The sequence below is a fragment of the Lachancea lanzarotensis genome, scaffold LALA0S01 (assembly GCF_000938715.1).
Source record: "Lachancea lanzarotensis genome assembly LALA0, scaffold LALA0S01, whole genome shotgun sequence".
NCBI classification, from domain to species: Eukaryota; Fungi; Ascomycota; class Saccharomycetes; order Saccharomycetales; family Saccharomycetaceae; genus Lachancea; species Lachancea lanzarotensis.
The window spans coordinates 611,724-634,068 of NW_019212879.1; the positions used below are offsets into that span (position 1 = coordinate 611,724).

General features: G+C 43.5%; 9 protein-coding genes across 9 annotated transcripts; 4 read left to right on the forward strand and 5 right to left on the reverse strand.

Moving 5' to 3' along the window:
* Nucleotides 1–765: 765 nt before the first annotated feature.
* Nucleotides 766–3,663, forward strand: LALA0_S01e06370g (LALA0S01e06370g1_1; the record flags this gene model as incomplete). Its single annotated transcript, XM_022774392.1, has 1 exon — nt 766–3,663. The coding sequence occupies one exon, from the start codon at nt 766–768 to the stop codon at nt 3,661–3,663; it is 2,898 nt and encodes a 965-aa protein (XP_022626493.1).
* A 315-nt stretch (nt 3,664–3,978) lies between these two features.
* On the forward strand, nt 3,979–5,082 carry GLE2 (LALA0S01e06392g1_1; the record flags this gene model as incomplete). The annotated part of the gene is made up of 1 exon (XM_022774393.1): nt 3,979–5,082. The coding sequence occupies one exon, from the start codon at nt 3,979–3,981 to the stop codon at nt 5,080–5,082; it is 1,104 nt and encodes a 367-aa protein (XP_022626494.1).
* Nucleotides 5,083–6,455: 1,373 nt separating this feature from the next.
* Nucleotides 6,456–7,538, forward strand: LALA0_S01e06414g (LALA0S01e06414g1_1; the record flags this gene model as incomplete). The annotated part of the gene is made up of 1 exon (XM_022774394.1): nt 6,456–7,538. The coding sequence occupies one exon, from the start codon at nt 6,456–6,458 to the stop codon at nt 7,536–7,538; it is 1,083 nt and encodes a 360-aa protein (XP_022626495.1).
* A 417-nt stretch (nt 7,539–7,955) lies between these two features.
* PET112 (LALA0S01e06436g1_1) lies at nt 7,956–9,563 on the reverse strand (the record flags this gene model as incomplete). Its single annotated transcript, XM_022774395.1, has 1 exon — nt 7,956–9,563. One exon carries the CDS (start codon nt 9,561–9,563, stop codon nt 7,956–7,958), a length of 1,608 nt encoding a protein of 535 aa, XP_022626496.1.
* A 593-nt stretch (nt 9,564–10,156) lies between these two features.
* Nucleotides 10,157–11,032, reverse strand: LALA0_S01e06458g (LALA0S01e06458g1_1; the record flags this gene model as incomplete). The annotated part of the gene is made up of 1 exon (XM_022774396.1): nt 10,157–11,032. One exon carries the CDS (start codon nt 11,030–11,032, stop codon nt 10,157–10,159), a length of 876 nt encoding a protein of 291 aa, XP_022626497.1.
* A 1,158-nt stretch (nt 11,033–12,190) lies between these two features.
* Nucleotides 12,191–16,558, forward strand: NUP170 (LALA0S01e06480g1_1; the record flags this gene model as incomplete). The annotated part of the gene is made up of 1 exon (XM_022774397.1): nt 12,191–16,558. The coding sequence occupies one exon, from the start codon at nt 12,191–12,193 to the stop codon at nt 16,556–16,558; it is 4,368 nt and encodes a 1,455-aa protein (XP_022626498.1).
* A 564-nt stretch (nt 16,559–17,122) lies between these two features.
* ATG8 (LALA0S01e06502g1_1) lies at nt 17,123–17,482 on the reverse strand (the record flags this gene model as incomplete). The annotated part of the gene is made up of 1 exon (XM_022774398.1): nt 17,123–17,482. One exon carries the CDS (start codon nt 17,480–17,482, stop codon nt 17,123–17,125), a length of 360 nt encoding a protein of 119 aa, XP_022626499.1.
* Nucleotides 17,483–18,163: 681 nt separating this feature from the next.
* RTT105 (LALA0S01e06524g1_1) lies at nt 18,164–18,751 on the reverse strand (the record flags this gene model as incomplete). Its single annotated transcript, XM_022774400.1, has 1 exon — nt 18,164–18,751. One exon carries the CDS (start codon nt 18,749–18,751, stop codon nt 18,164–18,166), a length of 588 nt encoding a protein of 195 aa, XP_022626500.1.
* Nucleotides 18,752–18,978: 227 nt separating this feature from the next.
* ILS1 (LALA0S01e06546g1_1) lies at nt 18,979–22,200 on the reverse strand (the record flags this gene model as incomplete). Its single annotated transcript, XM_022774401.1, has 1 exon — nt 18,979–22,200. The coding sequence occupies one exon, from the start codon at nt 22,198–22,200 to the stop codon at nt 18,979–18,981; it is 3,222 nt and encodes a 1,073-aa protein (XP_022626501.1).
* Between the last annotated feature and the right edge of the window lie 145 nt (nt 22,201–22,345).

Here is a 22,345-nt window from a genome sequence, read left to right on the forward strand (position 1 = left end):
AAAACTGGAGGAATTGAAATTGCAGCTATGAGGACTACACCAGACAAGTGCAAAGGGCGATTATGAAGATTCTAGACTCGATCAAAGTTCAGATATCTGAAGTGGGCCAAGAGTTTACAGAAAAAAATACAGTTTTTTTCGTCGCTACAAGCATCCAGAAACCAAAACCGGCAATTCCAGACCTTCTCCCATACCAAATGTACTCCCAACATTCTCTCTGCTCGATTGCGACACAACCGAGCAAAGTCCGTCTATTTTATCATTTTACTGATCGTAAAACTGACATTTTGAAAATTTGGAAAAAGCTTTCTAAGACAATTTGATAAACTAAAACGAACAAACCCATCGTTGAAACGCGAAACTCTATGGTTATCGAGTTGTCCTTAGATCTTGGATAATAACTTAGTTCGCCATTCATGAATCCCGCTCTTAGAGAACTACAGCCCTTCGTGTATAATGATTTTCCAATATTTGAAATTTTCTCGTGAGGGGCCCATAAATGTGTGTGTCTCGACAACTCCGAAGTAAATAGTTGTGGTTGTAAACGGACCTTTAAAGCCCCATTGAAGTTAGAAAATAGTCCCAAGGTGGTTTGATGCTTACTGGAGTTGTTGAGGGTTTCAAATAGAGACTTTCAGCTTCGAAAACGGCCAAAATTGAGGCGGGATAAGGACATCGCAAAGAAACACAATTGATTGTGGATAACAACATCAACGGTACAGGCAAACTATCGCTAATAAAGGCCAACCGTTAGCATTGTGTGCAATGTCGAATCTCACGCCGGGACTGGGCGGCTCGCAGGGTGCAAAGCATCCGTCACAGCCGCCAAATGCGGGACGAAACGTGCGAACCCAGATTAATAAACAAACCACAGTGCGAAATATACAGGAACCAGCGTATTCAGGTGCTAGAAGACAGCCTCTGCCGTCTAGTGCTGCAGGAGACCATGAGTTTGGCAGCGAAAAAGAGCCGAAAAAGCTGTTGAACACGTATATTTACGATTTTTTGTCAAAATCGTCACTCACCGAAACTGCCAAGGCATTTGCACAAGAATCTATCATTGAGGAAAACGGTAAACGGCTCAAGCCAAATATTCCATTCCAACCTCAGAATGATGCCCCACAGGGGTTTCTTTACGAATGGTGGCAGATTTTTTGGGACGTTTTCAACGCCAGAACCCATAGAGGTGGTTCCGAATTGGCTCAGCAATATTTTCAATTGCAGTTCGATTCAAGACGTCAGGAACACACGTATAGAAACGTAGCGATGCATGCAGCGCGAATGCAGCAGCAAGTTGAACAGCGAGGTGAGTATCAAGGCGAGGTTTCGGATCCGATGATGTTCGCGATGATGCTTTCTGGTAATGCATACAATACTCCTGTGCCTCCTCCAGAACGTGAAGCGGCTGTTCGTGGTGGCTATATGGTACCTGGACCCGGTGTTCAAGGCCATCCTGATAGAAGTCACCTCCAGCATTCCCGTAAACATTCTCCAGGACTTGCTCAAGCTCAAGCACATAGGGTCCAAGCTCAGCAGGTTCAATCACAGCCGGCTCAAGCTCAACAAGTTCAAGCCCAGGCACATGCTCACGCTCAAGCTCAAGCTCAAGTTCAAGCCCAGTCTCAGTCTCAAGTTCAGGCTCAGGCTCAGGCTCAAACTTCACAACTACATCCTCGATTCCAAAATCAAACGCGTAACCTGCAACCTGGTCAGGTTCAAAATCAGAGCCCTGTACAGGCCCGCCAATCTGCACAAACCCTGATCAATTCACAACAAATGAGGCAGCGTCTTGCTGTACGAACACAACAACAGCCACAACCACATTCCAAACCACAGGGTCAGCACGAGATGCAAACCCCGCATCATCGGCAAGAACATTCACAAATTCGACAGGACTTTCAACCTCAACTGCATCTACAACATACGCAAGACTTACCACAACCACACGTTCAGCAACCGCAGCATCAACAACCAGCTTACGCTCCGCAGCTTCAACAACAGTTCCCTGTTCAACAGCAACAGCAGCAGCAGCAAATGCATGACCGGACACAGCAGGCTCAACCGCAAATGCAATCCTATCCTCAAGAGCTGTTAGTAAATGGTGGCAACCATATGGTGATAAATGGTGCCAATGGACCGGTTTACGTAAATCCACCAGGGGCACCCGTAAAGACAAACTATTCGCCAGGGTATATGCAACAGCTCATACCACCTCAGGTACAGGAACAGCATATCCAGCGGCAGCATATGCAGCAGTTCCGTCGTCACCATCCTCAACAAGCTGCTGCTGCCCATTCTGCTGCTCAACAACAGCAGCAGTTCCAGCAACAAGGATCATTAGCCGCTCAACAGCATCAGCAGCATCAGCAGCGTCAGCAGCGTCAGCAGGAACAGCATCAGCAGGGTCAGCAGGAACAGCTACGTCAACATCAGCAGATGCAACAGCAGATGCAGCAACAAATGTTAAATTCAAAGCATTCGCCAGCTACGCAAAGCCCGCGTCAACGGCAGGCAAAACAGTCGCCAAGTCAACAAGCTGCACTGGCTGCACCTTCCTCAGCCGTTCCTGTCTCTAACATAGGTACAAGGAAGCCCAATACAATTGCGGGCTCACCTGCGTCCGGCAGAGAAATTACTCAAGACACGCAGTTTTCGAGCATGGAAGGTTTATACAATTATCAGAAACAGCTATTGATGTTAGAAAAGGAGAATGAAAAAGCCATTTCCAACAGGTCTACTGTTTCTACTCCAGGTTTTACAATGAGTAAAGCTACGCCCGCAGCAAGTTTTGTTGGGGTTTCGCCACTAGCCTTGAACTCGATGAATAGTCCTGCCAGTCTAGGGCCTAGTACTACGACGAGATCAAAGGAATTTCAAAGGCGTAAATCGGCCACAGTGCAAAATGCGAGCCCGTTTTTCAGCATGGCCAAAAAGAATATTTCCGAGCCCGTTACCCCGATAGGACCTATGACGCCTGCCAGCAGTAATCTTGCAAAGCATGTACCACACGGTGGGTTATCGACCGTTAATGAAACTCCTCTCGAGGGTTCTGGTGATCTTTTGAATGGCGGCATGGGTAAGAAAACCGCTCAAAAGAGGATCAAAAAGCCAAAAAAGTTCCACCAACTGACGACGACTACATTGGGGTTTTCGACAACTGCCTCGTCTCCTTTACTGGATAATGCGGTTGACAGTAAGAAGGGCAAAGGTTCATCGAATCGCACGAAAAATAAGAAAGCCATTGTTGCATCAAGTATAAAAAGTGGCTCTAGAGCAGCCCAGTCTGCTGGCACGACTCCTGTTACGGCTGACGATCTACATCCAGGAAGTGCGAGCAGCAACGATACTGCTGGTACTAATGTAGAAATCTCTCACAATGCAGCTGCCACGGATCCCTCGCCGCAAAACGAATTCGAAGAAGCTCTTGGTCAAAATGATCCTACTTTAAGCGGCCCGGCCTACAATTTCGAAGAGGAAGATATTTTCAGCATTAGCAGCGATGTTTTAGACAAGTCCATTCAATCAAAGAACCCTTCTTCTTCGAAACCAAGCTCGACCCAATCCCAGAACCAGGCACCCGTTGAAGAGGCTTTCAATTTGGATTTTCTTGATCCAAGCTCGAGCATGAATTACACCGATTTGAACCTGCTGAACTGGCAATGAAAGAAGGAGGAGAAGAATAAGAATAGAGAATCTCTGTGTCAAAGCCATTTGAGGGCAATTGCATTCCAAAGGTGTGTGGGTTTCTTTTCTGGTCACATGATCTATTCTTATGTAATATAGAAATTACGTAATTTATTGTTATCACGTGATTTTGAAAATTTGATATTATCAAATTAACCACTATATAGTTTTTTTTGCCAATGATCTATCTCATCTCATCCTATCCTATGCCATAAGAAGAACATAAACCATAGTCCCGTTTTCGAGTTTAAGGCCTCTTCAGTGGTCAAAATAGCATCAATTGGCGTTCTCAGCATGTCGTTTTATGGGGGGAACCGTTCAACTGGAGGTTTGGCCGCTTCTAAAGTGATGAATGCGGAAAAAGACCTTGCCAATGATATTGTCATTCAGAATCCAGCAGAGGATTCGATTTCGGACATTGCGTTCTCACCGCAACAGGATTTTCTTTTCAGCGTGAGCTCGTGGGACAAGAAAGTACGGGTGTGGGACGTGAACGGCGGAGCACCTCAATGCCGGGCAGAATATCAGCATCAAGGGCCCGTCCTTACAACCAGATGGTCAGAAGATGGTACGAAAATCGCGTCAGGAGGGTGCGATAATGCTGTAAGTCTGTTTGACGTTGCCACTGGCCAATCGCAGCAGGTGGGAGCTCACGATGGGGCCGTAAAAAGCGTCAGATTCGTGAGATGTGGACCGGCCAACACTGAATGTTTGGTCACCGGTTCTTGGGATAAAACCGTCAAATACTGGGATATGCGACAACCACAACCGGTATCAACTCTCACAATGCCCGAAAGGGTCTACTGCATGGATTCCAGTCAAAAACTGCTCGTGGTAGGAACCGCAGAACGTCACATCGCAATAGTCGACCTGAACAATCCGGGTGCGATCTTCAAAACGGCCATGTCGCCTTTGAAATGGCAAACCAGGTCTTTGGCCTGTTACGTGGAGGGCAATGGATTTGCCGTGGTTTCGGTTGAAGGCCGGTGCGCGATACAGTATGTGGACGAGCAAGAACAGCGGAAATCCGGATTTTCTTTCAAATGTCACCGAGTCCAGCAACCGGCGACAGGACCCGCTGGTGGCCGTTCTACTACAGAATCTCTGGTGTATCCTGTTAATGACATTGTATTCCATCCAGTGTACGGCACTTTTGCCACCGCTGGAAGTGACGGAACGTTTCATTTTTGGGACAAGAACCAGAGGCATCGTCTCAAGGGTTTTCCGTCGTTGCAGGCTTCGATTCCCGTGTGTAATTTCAACCGTAATGGTTCTGTTTTTGCGTATGCGCTCAGTTACGACTGGCACCAGGGCTACATGGGTAATAGACCGGATTACCCCAACGTTATCCGTTTGCATCCTACCACTGATGAGGAAGTTAAGGAAAAGAAGAAATAAGCGGTCATTGTCACGTACATGGCCAATGCATCTGAGAATGATGTATCTCGTACTTGCCGAATAACTGAAACCCAAGTTATAATCTGCATGATAACAATATATCGTATTCTGAGAATTTTCGAGTACCGTTTGATAAGGTAGCGGTCGCTGATCTTGGTGACGCTCGAACGCATTTTCTGCCATTCATTCGCAGCACTGACGTGGAGCCTGAACAATGGATTAAGAAATCGTATTGCAGCTCTTCCCTTCCGGCTGACCCACCTCGACTATAGAAGCGAATTTTTGACTCTATTATATCACTGCCTTCACCAAGAGTCGAGAACGTCGAAGTGTCACAACCTCTTGTTATGCACTCTCACAACTGTCAAACTACTCGACACGTTCCAAGGTGGTTCGCATTTTGAACGTTTCGAGAGTCGAAACCTCTATTCCACCTGCGACTTCACCACCTACAAAGCCGTGCTCTCGAAAACCCCGCTGAAAGTTTTAACACAAAATGAATACGATCCTATTCCACGTTCTTGTTGCGGCTTTTATGACACATTTTAATGAATTTATGCGAATTTCTCGAGTTTCACCAGTTTCTAATCCAATGGGCAGTATAACTACTTCTAAAGCCGCTTCCTCTTTATAGCCGCTGATGGCGTGAATCCAAGGTGAAAACGCTTCATGCTACGTTCTTGTCGCGGTAACCATGACACATTTTAATGAAGTTACCTTGCCTTGAATTTTTAGCGTTTTTCGATCCATTTGAACCCTTCATAACCTAGAAAGATGAAAATTTTATGGTCACACAGACAGCATACGTTCAAGATCAAAATGGCTTACGAAGCGTCTCTGTTGCGGCTCCCATGACACATTTTAACCGATCAATGTCAAAACCGCAAGTTCAAACTCCGGTGAATATGGATTTTGACATACATTTCTCGGCAATTCCAAACGATTTTTTGCATACAAACATTCTACTGTTCAAGATCTTCTTTGTATCGCCACTACATCGTTCTAACGACCGCTTTAGCTCGACCATCTTCAAGGTTTTAGCTGAGATCACCTGTGAACTGAAATTCTAATACCGGAAAATTTTTTGGACCAGGTTATAATTATTGAAAGATTTGAAAAAGTTGAACTTCTAGTCAAAAAGATGAAAGAGTCAGCAGTGAAAAAGCGCTGAAAGACAAGCCTTAAGCCGTGTCTTGAAGCTTAGGTTTGTTTGGTTGGAAGCTGGAAAGTGTGTGGACCGTTTGTGAAATTTTGGCGGTGACTCGTTTGATAGAAGGTTTCAAATTAAGCATTTGAAATTAGATTTTAGCTGAAAGACTGGATTTAGGCTCTTTTGGAAAGTTTGTGAATACAGTAAGAGGTCGAAAGTAGCAATGCCAGGCCAGTTTGTAAGCGTGCCGTTTCTGTCGCAGGTCGAAGACATGGACAAGTATTTGATGGAGTATAGGAGCTTGAAATTGATGCCACAAAACGCAGCGGGTCTTCAGCAGCAGCAGCAGCAGCAGCAGCAGCATACCCGCTTTTCGAATCTGAACCGGAATACGGGGATTGTAGGTAACCATCAGAGTGCAAATATGGGCTTCAACGGAGCGAATACACGCAAGAAACCTATGAGTGCTAATAACACGGCCGGCCAAAACTATCGATTCGGGAAAAATGGGTATAAAGTGGGACCTCAGCAGCAAACTCAACAGCAGCAGACCCAGCAGCAGCATCTGCAACAGTTGCAACAGCAACAACCACAATCTTTGCAAGGCACAGGTCTCAAACAGACATTTCCCCAAATGTTTTACCGGTCGGCCAATAATAGTGCTTCATCGTTAGCGCAACAGGCTCTGTCGTCTCAAGTTTACGCTCCTAACAATGCCAATCAACAGCAATTGATGACGGCAAGCTCTTCATCGAGTTCTACTCCGCCGCCCAGGTTACATGTTTCCGTCAGCGGGACTTCCTCGATCTCATCTTTAGGTGGAGATTACGATTTTGTTTTGCCCGCTGAGCTGAACAACCAGCTGGTGCCTTCCGGTAGTGCGCAACTCTCATCGGGGCTCAATGGTGCGGCAACTAGTTCTTCAAACAATGTTGCAAACGCTAACAACGCTCAGACGCAAGGATCGAGAACTTCCATGAATATGATGCCAGTTGCACCTCTAGGCGGAACTTTCTTGGACTCTGTTCCCAGTGTTCTTCCACCGGGTTTTAGAGAAGAATCCGATCTTTCGGGTTCCAATGATTTCATAAACGGATTGCCATCTTCTTTACTCTCCGATGGTACTAATGCACCAGAGTTTAGCGGTATGAATGGTCAAAATTCTGTTTTTAATGCCCGTGGTGCAGACTCGTCTCGCAACTTTATGATGCCTGACTCAAAAAACTGGGGCACGGGTAATCCGAACTCGTCGTCCGCTTCGGGCTCTTTTGGCATTTGGAATAATGACATGAGTGTCTGGAGCTAATGAATTTACGAACTGATGCAAAGTAGAAGAGTTGCAAACAAGAAACTCATAAAAATTTTATTCCATAGTCGACTTTACGACTAGTGAGATCAAGGGTGTCAACTTTACCCTTTTCATCATGACGAAATGCTTTTCAGTACATTTTTCTTGATGATTTTGGTAAGTTCTTTACGGGGTTGCTCTTCGGGTGAAGCAGGTCGTTGGTAGATTGGATTTTTGATTGTGTATTGGAAGTTACAGCGGTGATGAAACTTCTTGGGTGTCGTGGCAAAACGTCAAGTTAATACGGAGCGAAGCTTTTTCAAGGCGAGAGCACTTGTATTTTTCGCAAAAATAAGTATCAAGTAGATAGAACTTGTATTGTAAGAATATCTTATTTTCAGAAGTTATAAAATATGCTACGTGATGTAAATGCCGTCACCAATTAGCATTCAGAAGTTTTTTGAATGTATCTTCGAACAACTTTGCTTTGACTCGTCCTTGTGATAGGCGCATTCCCTGGCCAACGAGGTACTTCAAAGAATTTTTTCGCTTCCCTGAAGTGATTCCAGAAAGCATCATTGGGTCGGTCACTGAGGACAGAATCTCTGAACATACTTTCAAAAGCTCTTCATCGTCGACCACACTGCGTGCACCAAGATCAAATTTTTCTATTATACCGTGAAGATCCGCAGGTTGGGTCAATGATCCATCTCTCGTTTGCTCAAGAATGTGAAATAATAAGAGCTTACCACTAGCATTGGAAATCTTCTCTTCCTGAATTAAGGTTACGAGCTCAGCGAATTTGGTAGGCGGAACAACCGCGATTGCTTCACGCAATGGCAAACCCAGTCTATTGAGGTCACCTAAAAGCTCATGAATAATCCAATTAGTCAATAGCCTCTGATTTGCCTTTTCTCCATTGTTCTCTAGGGCAGAGTTGAAGGCTTGTAGATAGAAGTCTAACAGCTCTTTCTGTGTATATTGCTGGCCATGACCGCTTGCATTTAATGTTAAAATCTTAGCATCCTTCAAAGACAGTCTGTAAGGTTTCTCCATCAACAGCTTTATCGTTTCGTCTGGTAGAACGGGCAAAGACGCCTTCACACGGGCAACTGCATCAGCGGATAGTCGTACCAGCGGTAACTCAGCGTCTGGCATGTACCTGTAGTCTATCGAGGTTTCCTTACTCCTTAATTTGACCGTCGATGTTCCATCCCAGCCTCGAGTTTCTGGTTCTGCCAGTAAAGTTTTGGCTAGCCCATTTCGTATTATGTCGACCTGTCTTTCATACTCGAATTTTATTGCGTTCATGATAGAACTGGTGTTGGGAAGATTTTTCAATTCAACCCGACAATGATTGTTCACGGATAGATTGACATCTACTCTCATAGCGCCGGTTTCGAGATCACCAGTGGAAATTCCAAGGTGCCTCACCAGATTTTGGTACTTTTTGATAAAAGATCGAATTTGCTTGAGGTCGGAAAAACATGGCTCCGTAACCATTTCTATCAGGGGCACATTGGAACGATTGAGATCTATTAGTGAAACCTTTTCAGAATCTTTGTAGACGGATTTGCCTGTATCTTGTTCGATCTGTAATTGCGTTATATCAATTTGTATCTGTTCCTGATCGATGCCGTTCAAGACCTTCGTCAATTCCACGGACCCCCCGCGAGCAAATGGACTGAAATGCTGCGTAATCTGGAATCCTAAGGGCTGGTCCCCGTAAAAATAATGTTTTCGATCAAACTGCGAGTTCAAGTTAATGTTACTCTTCAGTGCGAGACCCAACCGAGTAGCGTATAGAATCGCCTCCAAATTTAATTTCGGCTGCGTTCCCGGCAGTGAAACATCAAAGAACGATGCATGGTGATTAGGAAGGTTGGCAGAGGCGAACGCATCATTTGTAGAGTAAGAAAAGAGCTTATGTCGTGTGTTCAGTTGCGTATGTATTTCAAGGCCGCATTTCAGCTTAAATTCAGGCAAAAGCTGGAAATCCCGTTTGACAGCTTTGAATCCATAATTTCTGGAAAACTTGAGCATTCAATTAGAAAAGGAGATGGTCGATTTTCGAGGGTTCGTTAGCTCATCGCCTAGCCCATCGTCATCATTAAGCAGTGTTATACATAGACTCAATATAAATGCTGTGGCGACGACACGATAATAGGACAGTGACAGAAAACCGGAAATACCTTCAGGATTTATACTTCCTCGAAGCATTGATACCATTACTGGGCGGAATGTGGACAATGCACAGTGATGGTTTTCTCTCAGAAGCTATGCTGTTATTATTATTTGAGGCTCTAGGCTACTTTCGACGATATATCTGTGTTCTTGGTGAAAAAAACTTGAGAAGATTAAAGATAATAAACGGAATGTTATACCAAAAATACTTCCCAATTGAGCAAGCAGAGACTTTCCTCGAGCTTCATTCATCTCAAGTCAAGCTTGGGCTTCTCTTTGTTCGATACCACCAGTATCTGAAGTTTATTTATTTTAAAGATGTCAAATGTCAATCAACACTTCAATGACATGAAATTAAAGCTCATAACATCGACGACAGAGAAGTGAAAAGTAAACACTATAGCTAAAAACAAAGGTGTTACCAGACTGGTATTGCGACAATTAGGGTTTCATTAGACGGAATTTTTTCGTTTAGTTTTTCTCGGCTCTTTAGACAACAAACAGGCAAGCCGACTGCGACGATTTGGACCTTTTTCTTTATGTTCAAAGTGATGTGCCTCAGTCTGCTGGCCGTCAATTGACATAGAAAGTGAAGAGGAATCTCTCAATAATTCCCCGGAATCGAAGGGTTCATTGAAATCGGTAACTTGATTCCTCCTCGCCAGTTGCGATCGTGGCATTGTAAGCCGTCTACTTCGTACTCTGTCGCTGGTCTGTAAGGAAGAAATGGTCGACTTCAGTTTCCCAGGAGAAGACTCTCCAATGAAAAGCTGTCTCAACGGGAAATCTTGATAATTTTCAGATTTTTCTTCTCCGTTGAGAGAAAGTTTCCAATCTGGCCACAAGCCACGATACACTTGTTGTCGATAACATCCATTACGCAGATTAACCATTTCAGACTCAAATTGTTTGGGTATCATTTCAAAGTCAAATAGAAGTAAATTTCTGAACTCCGGCAACGTCAATTTTACGGCTCTCAGCTTTTCGCAAAATGGGTGGCTACATGGCATTGTTTCCATCTCTTTTTCACACAAAACAAATTGTACCTGTTCCAAAGTGTGCTGGCTCAACGGGGTCGGGGATGGTAGAGATTCGAGTTTTGCAATTTGCGTCAAATTTTCAGAGTCGGAAGGAAGATTATCCCATGGATCATCTATGTTTTCCTTATCCAGATCGGCCTGCGCATTTTTATCCACACTACCTTTCCCAGTAGGTGACTGGATTAACTTCTTATCACTACCAGTAAGCTTGCTCTTCTTACCAACTTTGTAGGCTTTCCTAGCTTTTGAATAATGCACATTTGTATCCTTACTACGCAGGACCTTCATTTCGGATCAAAAAGACTACAAAGACTACAGCTGGGTTCGAATCTCAAGATCACAATGCTGCGACAACTAAACTAGGACGACTGGCTATGTTTATAAGGTTATTCCTTCTCAAGGCTTTGACAATTTATTATTTATTATTATACTGACACAAACGTTCCGGTTGGCCTAGAGCAGAATCTAAAAGGACGTATCCCGTGGCATTTGAGGACAATAGTATGTTATTAAAGGTCTTGAGCTTCTTGTGCGATGAACGGATATTGTTCGAAACAAAATATACTTTTGCTAGATCGGCTCACAATGACACTGACACTGGGATCTGTTGCACAGTAATCATATGAAAGTGAGTTCTTTTGGTTATGAGACCTCTGCCGGGCCAGCAAGACTAATTGATCCGGGATAGAAGAGACTAGCTAACGCATCAAAATAAGTTTACAATAAGGTGAAGAACCGCACCTGGGTCAGCATTGATATGTGTCAAAATGAATGTAGAGTTTACAATGATAAGAATGACAAAAGGCGTAAATTGGAAGTCGTGGTTAAAAAGCATCAATCTAGCCTTCTGATGAGCTCGTAGTGTACCCATTTTTGCTGAAATAAATGGGTGAAGTCAAGATGAATGCTTACTACCGAAGATCTAAGATGTCCATTTTTATGGACGACACTTATTCTCATAATTTATGTTAAAATTGTTGTGCATTTGCATGAAACTTTGAGTAGAGTGAAAGTCGAAGCGTCTACTAAATTCAGTGAGACTAGATAAACCCACCTAGTACTTCCTGCAAAAGACGAATTTCCAATAAGCTAACATTCAAAGCTAACATTCAAAGATACAGATTAACGAGATGAGGAGTTCCAAAACGACCAAACGGTGCCTCAAAAAACCCTGGTTCGACTATCAATCCTACAAAACCGGTCAAGCCGTGTTTTCTATCAAAAGCGACAAGCATCGGTTTACCGAAGAACTAGTTCTATTTATACTGACGCTTCTCATTGACACTAAAAGACAAAATGATCACAGAATACAGCCCGTACAACGGTACCCAAAAATTTTATGAAATAAAAATGTCATCTCCATGTATCTACAGCGATGCGCTTATAGCAGGCTACAGACAACCTGTCAACACGGGGAATACAGACTTCTTCTGGTCTTTTGAGAGCATGTCAATATACTCTACCCCGTTGAAAAGTGGGATTGACTATAGCAGGACAGTTGTCGGCTCCGAAAATGGTTCGGTTTTGGGTGCAAACGGTACGACAAACGATGTGAAGAGACCGTTGACAAACAACCAGGGTCCGATGATTGTGCCCAACTACGGCATAGTGGCCCCCTCTACGGCATCTATGGGGCCTTCAACGGGTGAAGATCACTTGAAAGTGACTGGGTTCGGTTCAAAACCTGCACTGGACCTCGCAAGTCAATACATCGACCACATGCAGGATCGCGATTCGAGCACTCCAGTTTTGGACGAACGATCATACTACAATAATGGAGTCAATTACAATTTTAGTAAAGAAATTGGTGGCCTGGGAGCGTTCACGCCCCTCGAACGCACACAGGTGATCAACATCCCAGATGTTGTGCTTCGAGAAGCTGCCAAGGCCGAAATGAAAAGCGATATGGGTATTTTTACAGAGCTCAATAGGTGCTGGATCACTATAGATAACAGGCTGATTTTGTGGGACTTGGATCATCCTTCGGATCTCCAGTCCATTGATGACATCAAACACACAATTCTGTCAGTGGCTCTAGTGAAGCCCAAGCCGAACACATTTGTGAACTCGGTTAGCCATCTATTGCTCATTGCCACTCCTTTCGATATCTATGTGCTTGCCATTCAGTATAACGCCAGTGCGAATGAGGTGACCGTATTCAACACTGGCATGTGCGTGTCCGTGCAGGGCATCGATGTCAGCATGTTCACATCCTGCGAAAAAACGGGGCAGATTTTTTTCGCTGGGAAATCTAGTGGTACCAATATTTGGGAGCTACAATACTCAGGAAGTGAAGATTGGTTCAATAGTAGATGCAATAAAGTATGCCTCACCCAATCTCTTTTGAGCAGCCTACTACCGACGAATTTGATATCGAAGATTCCAGGGAGCGGCTTAGTCCAATCGCTTTTTGAAGAAAATTCCAATTACGTTGCCGAACACATCGCACAATTATGCGTTGATGAATCAAGAGGCATATTGTACTCCTTGTCGAACAAGTCTGTTATCCGTGCTTATAAGATTCATGGAAAGCATTTAGAAGGTCCTCTCACAATTGAAGGGTCCTACATCAAAAGAATCATTGGCACCACATCTGCAAGAGGTGCCGCAATTTTGGGTAACAAGTTTCTGAAGCTCTCTAAACTAGTTGTCGTGTCAGGAAAGGAAAATAGCAATCTCTTTTTGATTGCCATCACAGTTGGTGGTGTACGCATTTATTTCAATGGTTCCACTACCCAGACGCATTTGGAAGCTTTGAGATTGGAGTCGGTGAAATTTCCACCCAGTTCAGTAACGCCCGAGGCCTTCGAACAGGAACTGCAACAACAGCAACAAAAGAAAAATGTGCCGTTTTATTCCTCACTAGCAAGCTCCGAGTCGGTTATGCTTAAATTTCAAAAGAAATCTTCGGTTTTGCTCGAAACGACAAAAGCGAGCACTATCATTTCGCCAGGTATTTTTTTCGCACCTGTTCACAAAGTCCCGCAGCTCGATAGTAGTGTAGCTCCACAGGATCAAAGTATTGACCACCAGCAGCCCTCGAAACCTTCGGTGCATTGGCAAAATGGAGAAGCTGCGGCGAATACACAACTCACCGCACGTAGCAATCAAACACAGCATAAACTCTATGTGTCAATTCCAGATTACGGTATTTTAAAGAAACATGGGAAGTACATTGAGAACTCTGTACTTTTGGACACCAAGGGCATTGTGAGACATATCGCCCCTATTTCACCACTGTTCAATGCTACTGACAAGCCAGAAGGCTACGCTAACGAATTTGCTACTCAGTATACCTCATCGGAATTCAAAGTGGCAGTTTTAACGAGCTCGACCGTCGAGATTTACAGATACAGGAACCCGGATGCCGTTTTCGAGTCATTGATCGAGAACCCGCTACCATTTGTATTGAACTACGGCTTGAGTGAGGCTTGCTCAACGGCACTTTTTGTTACATGCAAATTTAACAAATCAGAGGCTCTGAGATCGAAGGCACTCACTTTCTTCACTGTAGGCTTACCAGGGGTCGCAGATATCAAGCCCAGGTATAGTTCATATGCTTCTTCGGCATTTATGCCAAAAGCACCAATGATGTCGACACCTCAGAGACTGGTTGATAGCGAAAAGGCAGGATTTGGTTTCAACTCAGCTGAAGAGAGTTACAATTTGGACGACGTGATATTGTCTCCACGGTTTTACGGTATAGCCCTTTTCATTTCGAGATTATTCCGGGACATATGGGACAGACCGATCTTTGACAAAAACAATGCTGCGAGATATGATTTTCAATCTAAGTTAGTGGAAAGCTCTCTGAGTGGAGAGAACCTCATAGACTCGATCTCCGTGAAAAAGTCGGACATCGATTATTACTTATCATCCGTCATGATTCTGAATGATTTTTTTGACACTTATGGTAGCACGTTATCGAGTATTAGCATTCCTTCTTTCCAGACTACCAAGAATGTTGATCGATATGAAGAGGTGGCCTACCAAGCGGAAAACATTGCCATCAATTCTCTGATTAAATTAATCCAGTCAATGAAAGAAGCGTTTTCGTTCTTAAACGTCTTGTTCGAAGAAAGTGATATTGAAGGGTTTGAGGGCCAATACGTTGCCTTCAAAGATATCATGAGGTTCTTGAATTTGAACACTCAGACTGATCTCTCTGCACTCAAGTACAAAGAGATTTTCGCTCCAAATGAGAAAACCCAGAATCTTCTACGTGAGATTTTGTCATCGATAATCAACAGAAACATCTCTAGAGGCGGGTCCATCGAATATATTGCAACTGCATTACAGGAAAGATGTGGTTCCTTTTGTTCTAGTAGCGATATACTTGGGTTCCGTGCGGTCGAACACTTGAGAAAAGCAAAAGAGGTTGGCCTCAGAGACTACGAGACCTCAAATTATCATTTGACAACTGCTATCAAGCTATTCGAAAAGATTGTGGATAGCATATCAATTGAAAGACTCAAAGAAGCGGTATCGACAATGATCGATTTGAACTATTATCCTGGCACTATCAAATTTTTACTCAACATCGCAAATCTAATGGATAAGGGCAAGTTAGCGTATCAATATGTTGATAATGGTTACTTGGAACAGGATTCAAGAAAACCGTTTTATGAGAAGCGCGTCCTTGCCTACGAACTCGTTTTCGAGACCTTGGTGAAGGTGGACGAAAAGGTCGCCGGTGCCATTGCGACAGGTGTGACGGCAATGAACAATATCGAAGAACTCACCAAGTTGAAGGAAGAAAGTTACAAAACAGCCCTGAAGTATAATGACAAATTGTTCCATTATCAGTTGTACGATTGGCTTGTTTCTCAGAACTGTCAAGACAAACTTCTACAACTGGACACGGATTTCATTCTAATGTATCTACAAGAGCATTCACAGAACTCGTTGGAAATATCAAACTTACTGTGGGTTTACGAATCCAAGAGATCTCACTTCTTCCCAGCTGCACAAATATTATATTCGCTAGCTATTTCTGAGTTTGAAATCTCTTTGGGCCAACGCATTGAATTCCTTTCAAGGGCGAATGGGTTCTGCAACAGTATGTGTCCGCCCAGCGAGCGTCAACAAATGATTCAATTAGGTGGTATGATTCAAGAGATATTTGATGTTGCCAGTGTACAGGACGATATTCTGGCATTGGTTAGAAATGATATCAGAATTGCCAAGGATACCAAGGAGGATCTTGTAAACCAGTTAGACGGAAAAGTGTTACCTGTGAGCGACTTATTCAACGACTACGCAGATCCTCTAGAGTATTATGAAGTTTGCTTGGCAATATTCAGAATTTCGGAGTTCAGAAACAACGAAGAAATTCTCTCCAGGTGGACGGAACTATTCAATTCTTTGAAAAGAGAGTTGACCCAAGAAGGCTCTGTGGATGACTCCGTCAGTTTCATCAATCTTCTAAAAACCGTTGTGGTGCGCGTTGGCAGAAACGTAAGAACATCTGAATTTGTGTTCCCGGTTGCTGACTTGTTTCCTATGATATGCGATTTGTTCCACGAAAACTTGCCACCAAAGCATATCAAAGATGGGTCCATAACTTCAATTTTCATTTCAGCAGGTGTTTCATTTGATAAAATGTACTATATGCTCAAGAACTTGATAGAAACATCGGACTCGGTAAACAATATCTACAAGAAAGAGATGGTATGGCTTATCAAAGAATGGTACGAGTCTGACACCAAATTGAGAGACTTGATCTCTTTTGATGATGTTCGCACCTTGGACAACTATAGCATAGAAACTGATCCAATTCAAATTCAAATGACAAAAACAGGTACAAGCATTTAAACGCTAATTATGAAGTGGTCTTCTTAGATCTTGGATGTCACGGGAAGGCTCGGGATGATGAACATTTTTCGAGAATATAGCATATAGACGTTGCTATAATAATATCACGTAAAAAGAAGGCATACAATTGAGCAATGAAATCGATTTTATTTTCAGCGTAAACAAAACCAAACCATCTTTGGGTAATGTGCATTTCTACTCTACAAGAAAATAGGAAGAGGAGAACAACGTTTGACCCTCCATTAAAATAGGCCACAATATTTGTAGAAATGAACACACGATGAGGCCATGAGCATTATTATTATATAAAGGAACCAGCCGTTTATAACAAAAAAAGGTAAACACAGAACAGCGATCGATATGGAATGGTGAAAGAAGAACAGCAAATAAAGCACCAGCAGCAGATCAAGCACACGATGGAATTTAAAACGCCTGCCAAACAGCCAAAACCCGTAGCTGGGCCTAGTGTGAGCGACTGATCGATTTCGTCGTGACGATGCGATGCTGTCTCGTTGAATGCGCTGTGGCCAGTGGTAAAAGAGTTTGCACAGCAAACCGCGCGCACTACTCTTGGGTTCCAAATGTGTTTTCTCCGGAATAAGTGACATACAAAAACCCGTCTTTGTCCTTGTGTTCTTGATAAATGGCAGACATTAATGCTGCTGTTGGAGGCAGCGTGTCATTGACGAATATGAAAATAGCCTTTTCTGCGGGTAGTTTGATGCGTTTTCTTATCACGTACACAAACTGGCCCACTGTGAGATCTGCTGGAACCAAATATTTGCGTTTGTCGATTTCTGGAATATCGGATTTTTCTGCTTTTTCGCAAATCACCGGAATTCGGTTTTCAAACTTTTGGCTGATACGTTCGGACTCTGCCTTTCGTTTTTCGAACGGATACTCCGATTTGAAAGCCGATTTCATAATACACGGAAAAATAAAAATAAAATCGGATGGCTTCGATTTGATCTGTGCTTGTTTTCGCTTTTTACTTTAGGAACAAAACTTGTATAGGGTCTTTTCCACACACACACACACACACACAAAAAGAAATAAATTCAAAAAGTATACCGCGTCCTGACGCCTTTTTTCTTGTTCTTGGTCTTCTTCTTTTTCGATTCTAACCAAATTTGTACCGCTGTTTCCGATTCTGTAATCACCCACACGCGTATGCTATCAGAAAACCCGTCAGAACAAAATCTCTCTGTGCTGACAACAAAAACGACAACAGCAATAACAACAACAACAACAACCTTTTCTGGCTATTCTTTCCAAAGGACTTTCCGAGAGGCTTTCCAAGAAATGCTAAAGCTTCAACTTTCTCTTTGATCTCAAGTTGAGGAGTGTGTATAGCCCCCTAGAATAATCTTCTCCTAACTTGAATTTTTGGCTCCCTTATATAGTCGCCCTTTTTGAATTCTCATCTCATAATATCAATTTATCTGAGATCACTATTACAATGAATTTTTTGGGAAGCCCCTTAAAAAACAGGAGGCCGGGTAAATCATCTAAGTCACGTGCATTTATCAAACACGTGAACAGAATTTGAGATTACGTAACAAGTTGTCACATGACCAGATGACATAAGCTCCGTGCTCTATCCCATCACGTGCTGTTTCTTTCTTCTCTTTCCCATACCTCTTCCTCATCAACCAAGCAAAATTGTTGCATTGCATACTCCAATTGTTGTTCTTCTAATTCCAATTGCGTCTCGTAATCATCACGTTGTTGCAACAGTGCTATTAGTTCGTCGTCATCGTCATCGTCATCGTCGTCGTCATTTTCCGAAGCGGAAGTATCGTATTTGTCAATTTCGTCAGGATTCAGTTGATACCATTGGGCTTGTGTAGCCAGTTCCAGCTGCTCAGAGTTATGCTCAAGGGCCATCATGTCGTGTTCCATCCGGGCGACTCCTCCACGAGCTTGTAAAATGCGATTTTCACGAATTCGGTTCCGATGCGCTTGCCAGCTTCTACGTCGATCTCGAGAACCCAACTGTCGGTTGAGCCCATCTCCCTTTAACGGCGATGAAAATGGCTGTCTGAAACGCTCGTGTTGCCGCTGACGCTCGTGTTGCAGCTTTTCCACTACGGAAGGTGAACTGTAAGAACTGAGCTCATTTAAGCTTCGTGACGGGCTCATCTCTGGAGCCAATGGGCTCGAAGGCAATTGGATAGGAGCATTGTTGCCCATCTACACAAGTCCACGCTTCAAATCCTACAATATCGAACCACCGTGAACCGTTTTTAGCCAGGTTTTTATTTTTTCAAGTTTTCATTGGAATGTAGCTAAAAACATCTTTAATATATTAGTAGTATCTTTATCCTAATTACAGACATACGATGGTAGCATACTTCAAGCTGTTGATTCTATCTCATTGTTTAGTTCGAATACACCCGGTGATCGTTTAGCTATCATTTTCACAGCTTGAACAGTTTCAACTTGAAAATGGAGTCATTAATGGTTTGTTCTTCGTCCGCAATTTCGTCTTTTCCGGACGAACCGTCATATTCGGTGATTTGAGAACGACAAGTCTTTGATAACATGTCAGAGTGAGCCTCGATGACTTTCGAAAGATCGATGGTGTCCTTGATCAATTCGTATTGTACCACAACATCGTCCGTGGCTTCAAGTCCACATTTCTTTCTGAGTTTTTGAATTCTGTTGACCAATTCTCTGGCCAAACCTTCAGTCTTCAATTCAGAATAAATCTTGGTATCCAAAATAATCAACACATCTTGATCGGTCCTGGTCTCTAGACCTTCCTCACCTAGATCTTCAGAAAGCACTCTCATAACGGTCAAATCGCCTTCAACTAGCTCGATACCGTCCACAACAATTTTTCCGGTTTCCACAAACTTGTGCACTTCTTCCGAGGTGACATTGGGCAAAGCGGCTTTCACCTTTTTGGCGTCTTTCTTTAGCTTCTTACCAAGCACTGGCCAGTCAGCGGCGGCTTTGTATTCAATGTTGTACTTGGCGTCGTCAGAAGTAATGATTAAATCACGAACGTTAAGCTCGTCCACAATGTAAGATGCAAGCGCTTCCACGTCCTTCAAGTATTGTGAATCACTGTGGAAAACCACCAAGCTTTTGAGAGGCGTCTTCAAAGAAATGGTTTTCTTTTCACGAATGTTTCTACCCAAATCGATCACGGATTGCATTCTTGCCATTGCTCTTTCAATATCATCGTTTAGCAATGATTCGTCGATCTCAGGGTAAGACAAGAAGTGCACAGATCTTGCGTCTTTGCCGAATTTGCACAATACGTTTTCGGGAATGTACTCTCTCAGTCTTTGATAAATGTTATCCGATAAGAAAGGAGTGAAAGGCGCCATAGCGCACACAAATGAAAACAAGGCATCGAACAGAGAGTTTAGAGCCTGTAGACAATCTTGTTCACCGCTCTCACCCTTCAAACGACGACGGTTCAAACGAATGTACCAGTTTGTAAGCTGGTCGATGAAGTCAAGAAGCTTTGGAACAACAGAGTAAAGTTTGTATGACTTCATCTCAGCATGAATGTTCTTAACCAAAGTCTGCAAGGAGGCCAAAATCCATTTGTCCATAACGTTATCACTCTTGAGATCAGGATTATATTTGAAGTCAACATTGGAAGTTTTCTTGAGAAGAGCAATTTGTCCTTCCAAGAACTTGAATGAGTTCCACCATGGCAATAGCACTTTTGATATGACTTCCTTAACACCTTCTTCTCTGAATTTCAGACTTTCAGCCTTCAATACAGGTGAGTTGATGAGGTACAGTCTGAGAGCATCCGCACCGTATTTGTCCAAGACCAGAGTAGGGTCTGGGTAGTTTTTCAAACTCTTGGACATCTTTCTGCCGTCTGAAGCCAGAACGATACCGCAAACAATGACATTCTGATAAGGGACTTCACCGAACAATTGAGAACCCAAAACACCAAGGGTGTAGAACCAACCTCTGGTTTGATCTAGACCTTCAGAGATGAAGTTAGCGGGAACTCTTTCAGGGAACTTGGCCTTGTTCTCGAATGGGTAGTGCTGACTGGCATAAGGCATAGACCCAGATTCAAACCAACAGTCAAAGACTTCCTCAATTCTCTTTAGCGTACCCTTGCCCTGCTTCGATGGAATGGTAATTTTATCCACGGTATCACGGTGAAGATCTTGGATGTCTTCAACACCAGATAGCTTTTTCAATTCCTCCACCGAGCCAACACAGACAATCTCTTCGTAGTCATCGGATACCCAGATAGGGATAGGAGTACCCCAGTATCTATTTCTAGAAACGTTCCAGTCACGAGCGTTGGCAATCCAGTTGGAAAATCTCTTCTCCTTGATAGCGTTTGGAACCCAGTGAGACTTGTTCACAGATTCCAAGAATGTTGGGATGATAGGCTTCACGCGGACAAACCAGGCAGGAACCGATCTGTACAGCAATGGCGTGTCGGATCTCCAGCAAAACGGATAACTATGTCTGAATTGCGTGTTGTTTATCATGATTCCACTAGCGGTCAAATCTTTGATGATTAGCTTGTCTGCATCCTTGACGTACATGCCCAGGTAATCGGTGACAGGCAAGGTGAACTTACCCGCATCATCCACTGGGTTAGGCAATTCGTCATCTTCGGAAATAATGCCGTTCGCGATACAGATTCTGTAATCGTCTTCACCAAAAGCTGGGGCATTAGACACGATACCGGTACCCGAATCGGCACTCACGTAGCTGTCAGCAATGACCCTGAAGGCCTTCTCCTTGTAGGCTTCCTTGAAGTATGGGTACGTTGGTTCGTATTTGAGACCCACAAGATCTTTACCTGAGATTTTTTCCACAATTTTGAACTTTTCTTTCTCGGGTTTCCTGTACAAGGTCTTGATCAAAGATTCGAGCAAAACAAAGTACTTGTCCCTGGTTTCATCATAAATCTTGACGTACTCAAAGTCTAGATTGACACACAGAGCCAAATTCGATGGGATCGACCATGGTGTAGTGGTCCACGCAACAAGGTAAGTCTTATCCTGGCCTTCAACTTTGAAAGACCACGTGACTGCAGGGTCACTCACTTCCTTATAGTTCTGCTGAGCTTCAAAGTTACTCAAAGGTGTGGTGCAGCCTGTGGAATAAGGCATAACTCTGTAACCACGGTAAACCTGATCCTTCTTAAACAACTCGTTAAACGCCCACCAGGTCGATTCCATGAACGATGGGTACATGGTTTTGTAGTCGTTGTCGAAATCGATCCAACGTCCCACACGTCCAATGGTTTTGCGCCACTCAGCTGCATATGTCATCACAATGGCTCTGCATTCATCGTTGTACTTGTCAATACCCATCTTGTAAACATCCTCCTTGCAAGTAATACCTAGTTTCTTGTCAATGATGTGTTCGATAGGCAACCCGTGGGTATCCCACCCAAATCTTCTCTCAACGTGGTAGCCATTCATCGTGGCGTATCTGGGGACAATGTCCTTGACGGTAGATGTCAAAATGTGACCATAGTGAGGCGTACCTGTTGCGAAAGGTGGTCCATCAAAAAACGAGAACTCGGGCTTGTCTTCGGTCAATTTCAAAGATGTCTGGAAAGCATCAATTTCATTCCAGAAAGAGAGGATTTTCTCCTCTTCCTTGGGAAAGGAAAAATGACCAGCTTGTTCACCCATTTTAAAACACTCCCCAACGTTCAAATCGGCTGTAGAGTCCCCACAAAATGGATCAAATCTTGAATTTACTGTGCTCAAACTTACTGGTTTCGATGGTACATGTATGTCAAATTCGATATTTAAATCAAAAATTTTTCCCGCTGAC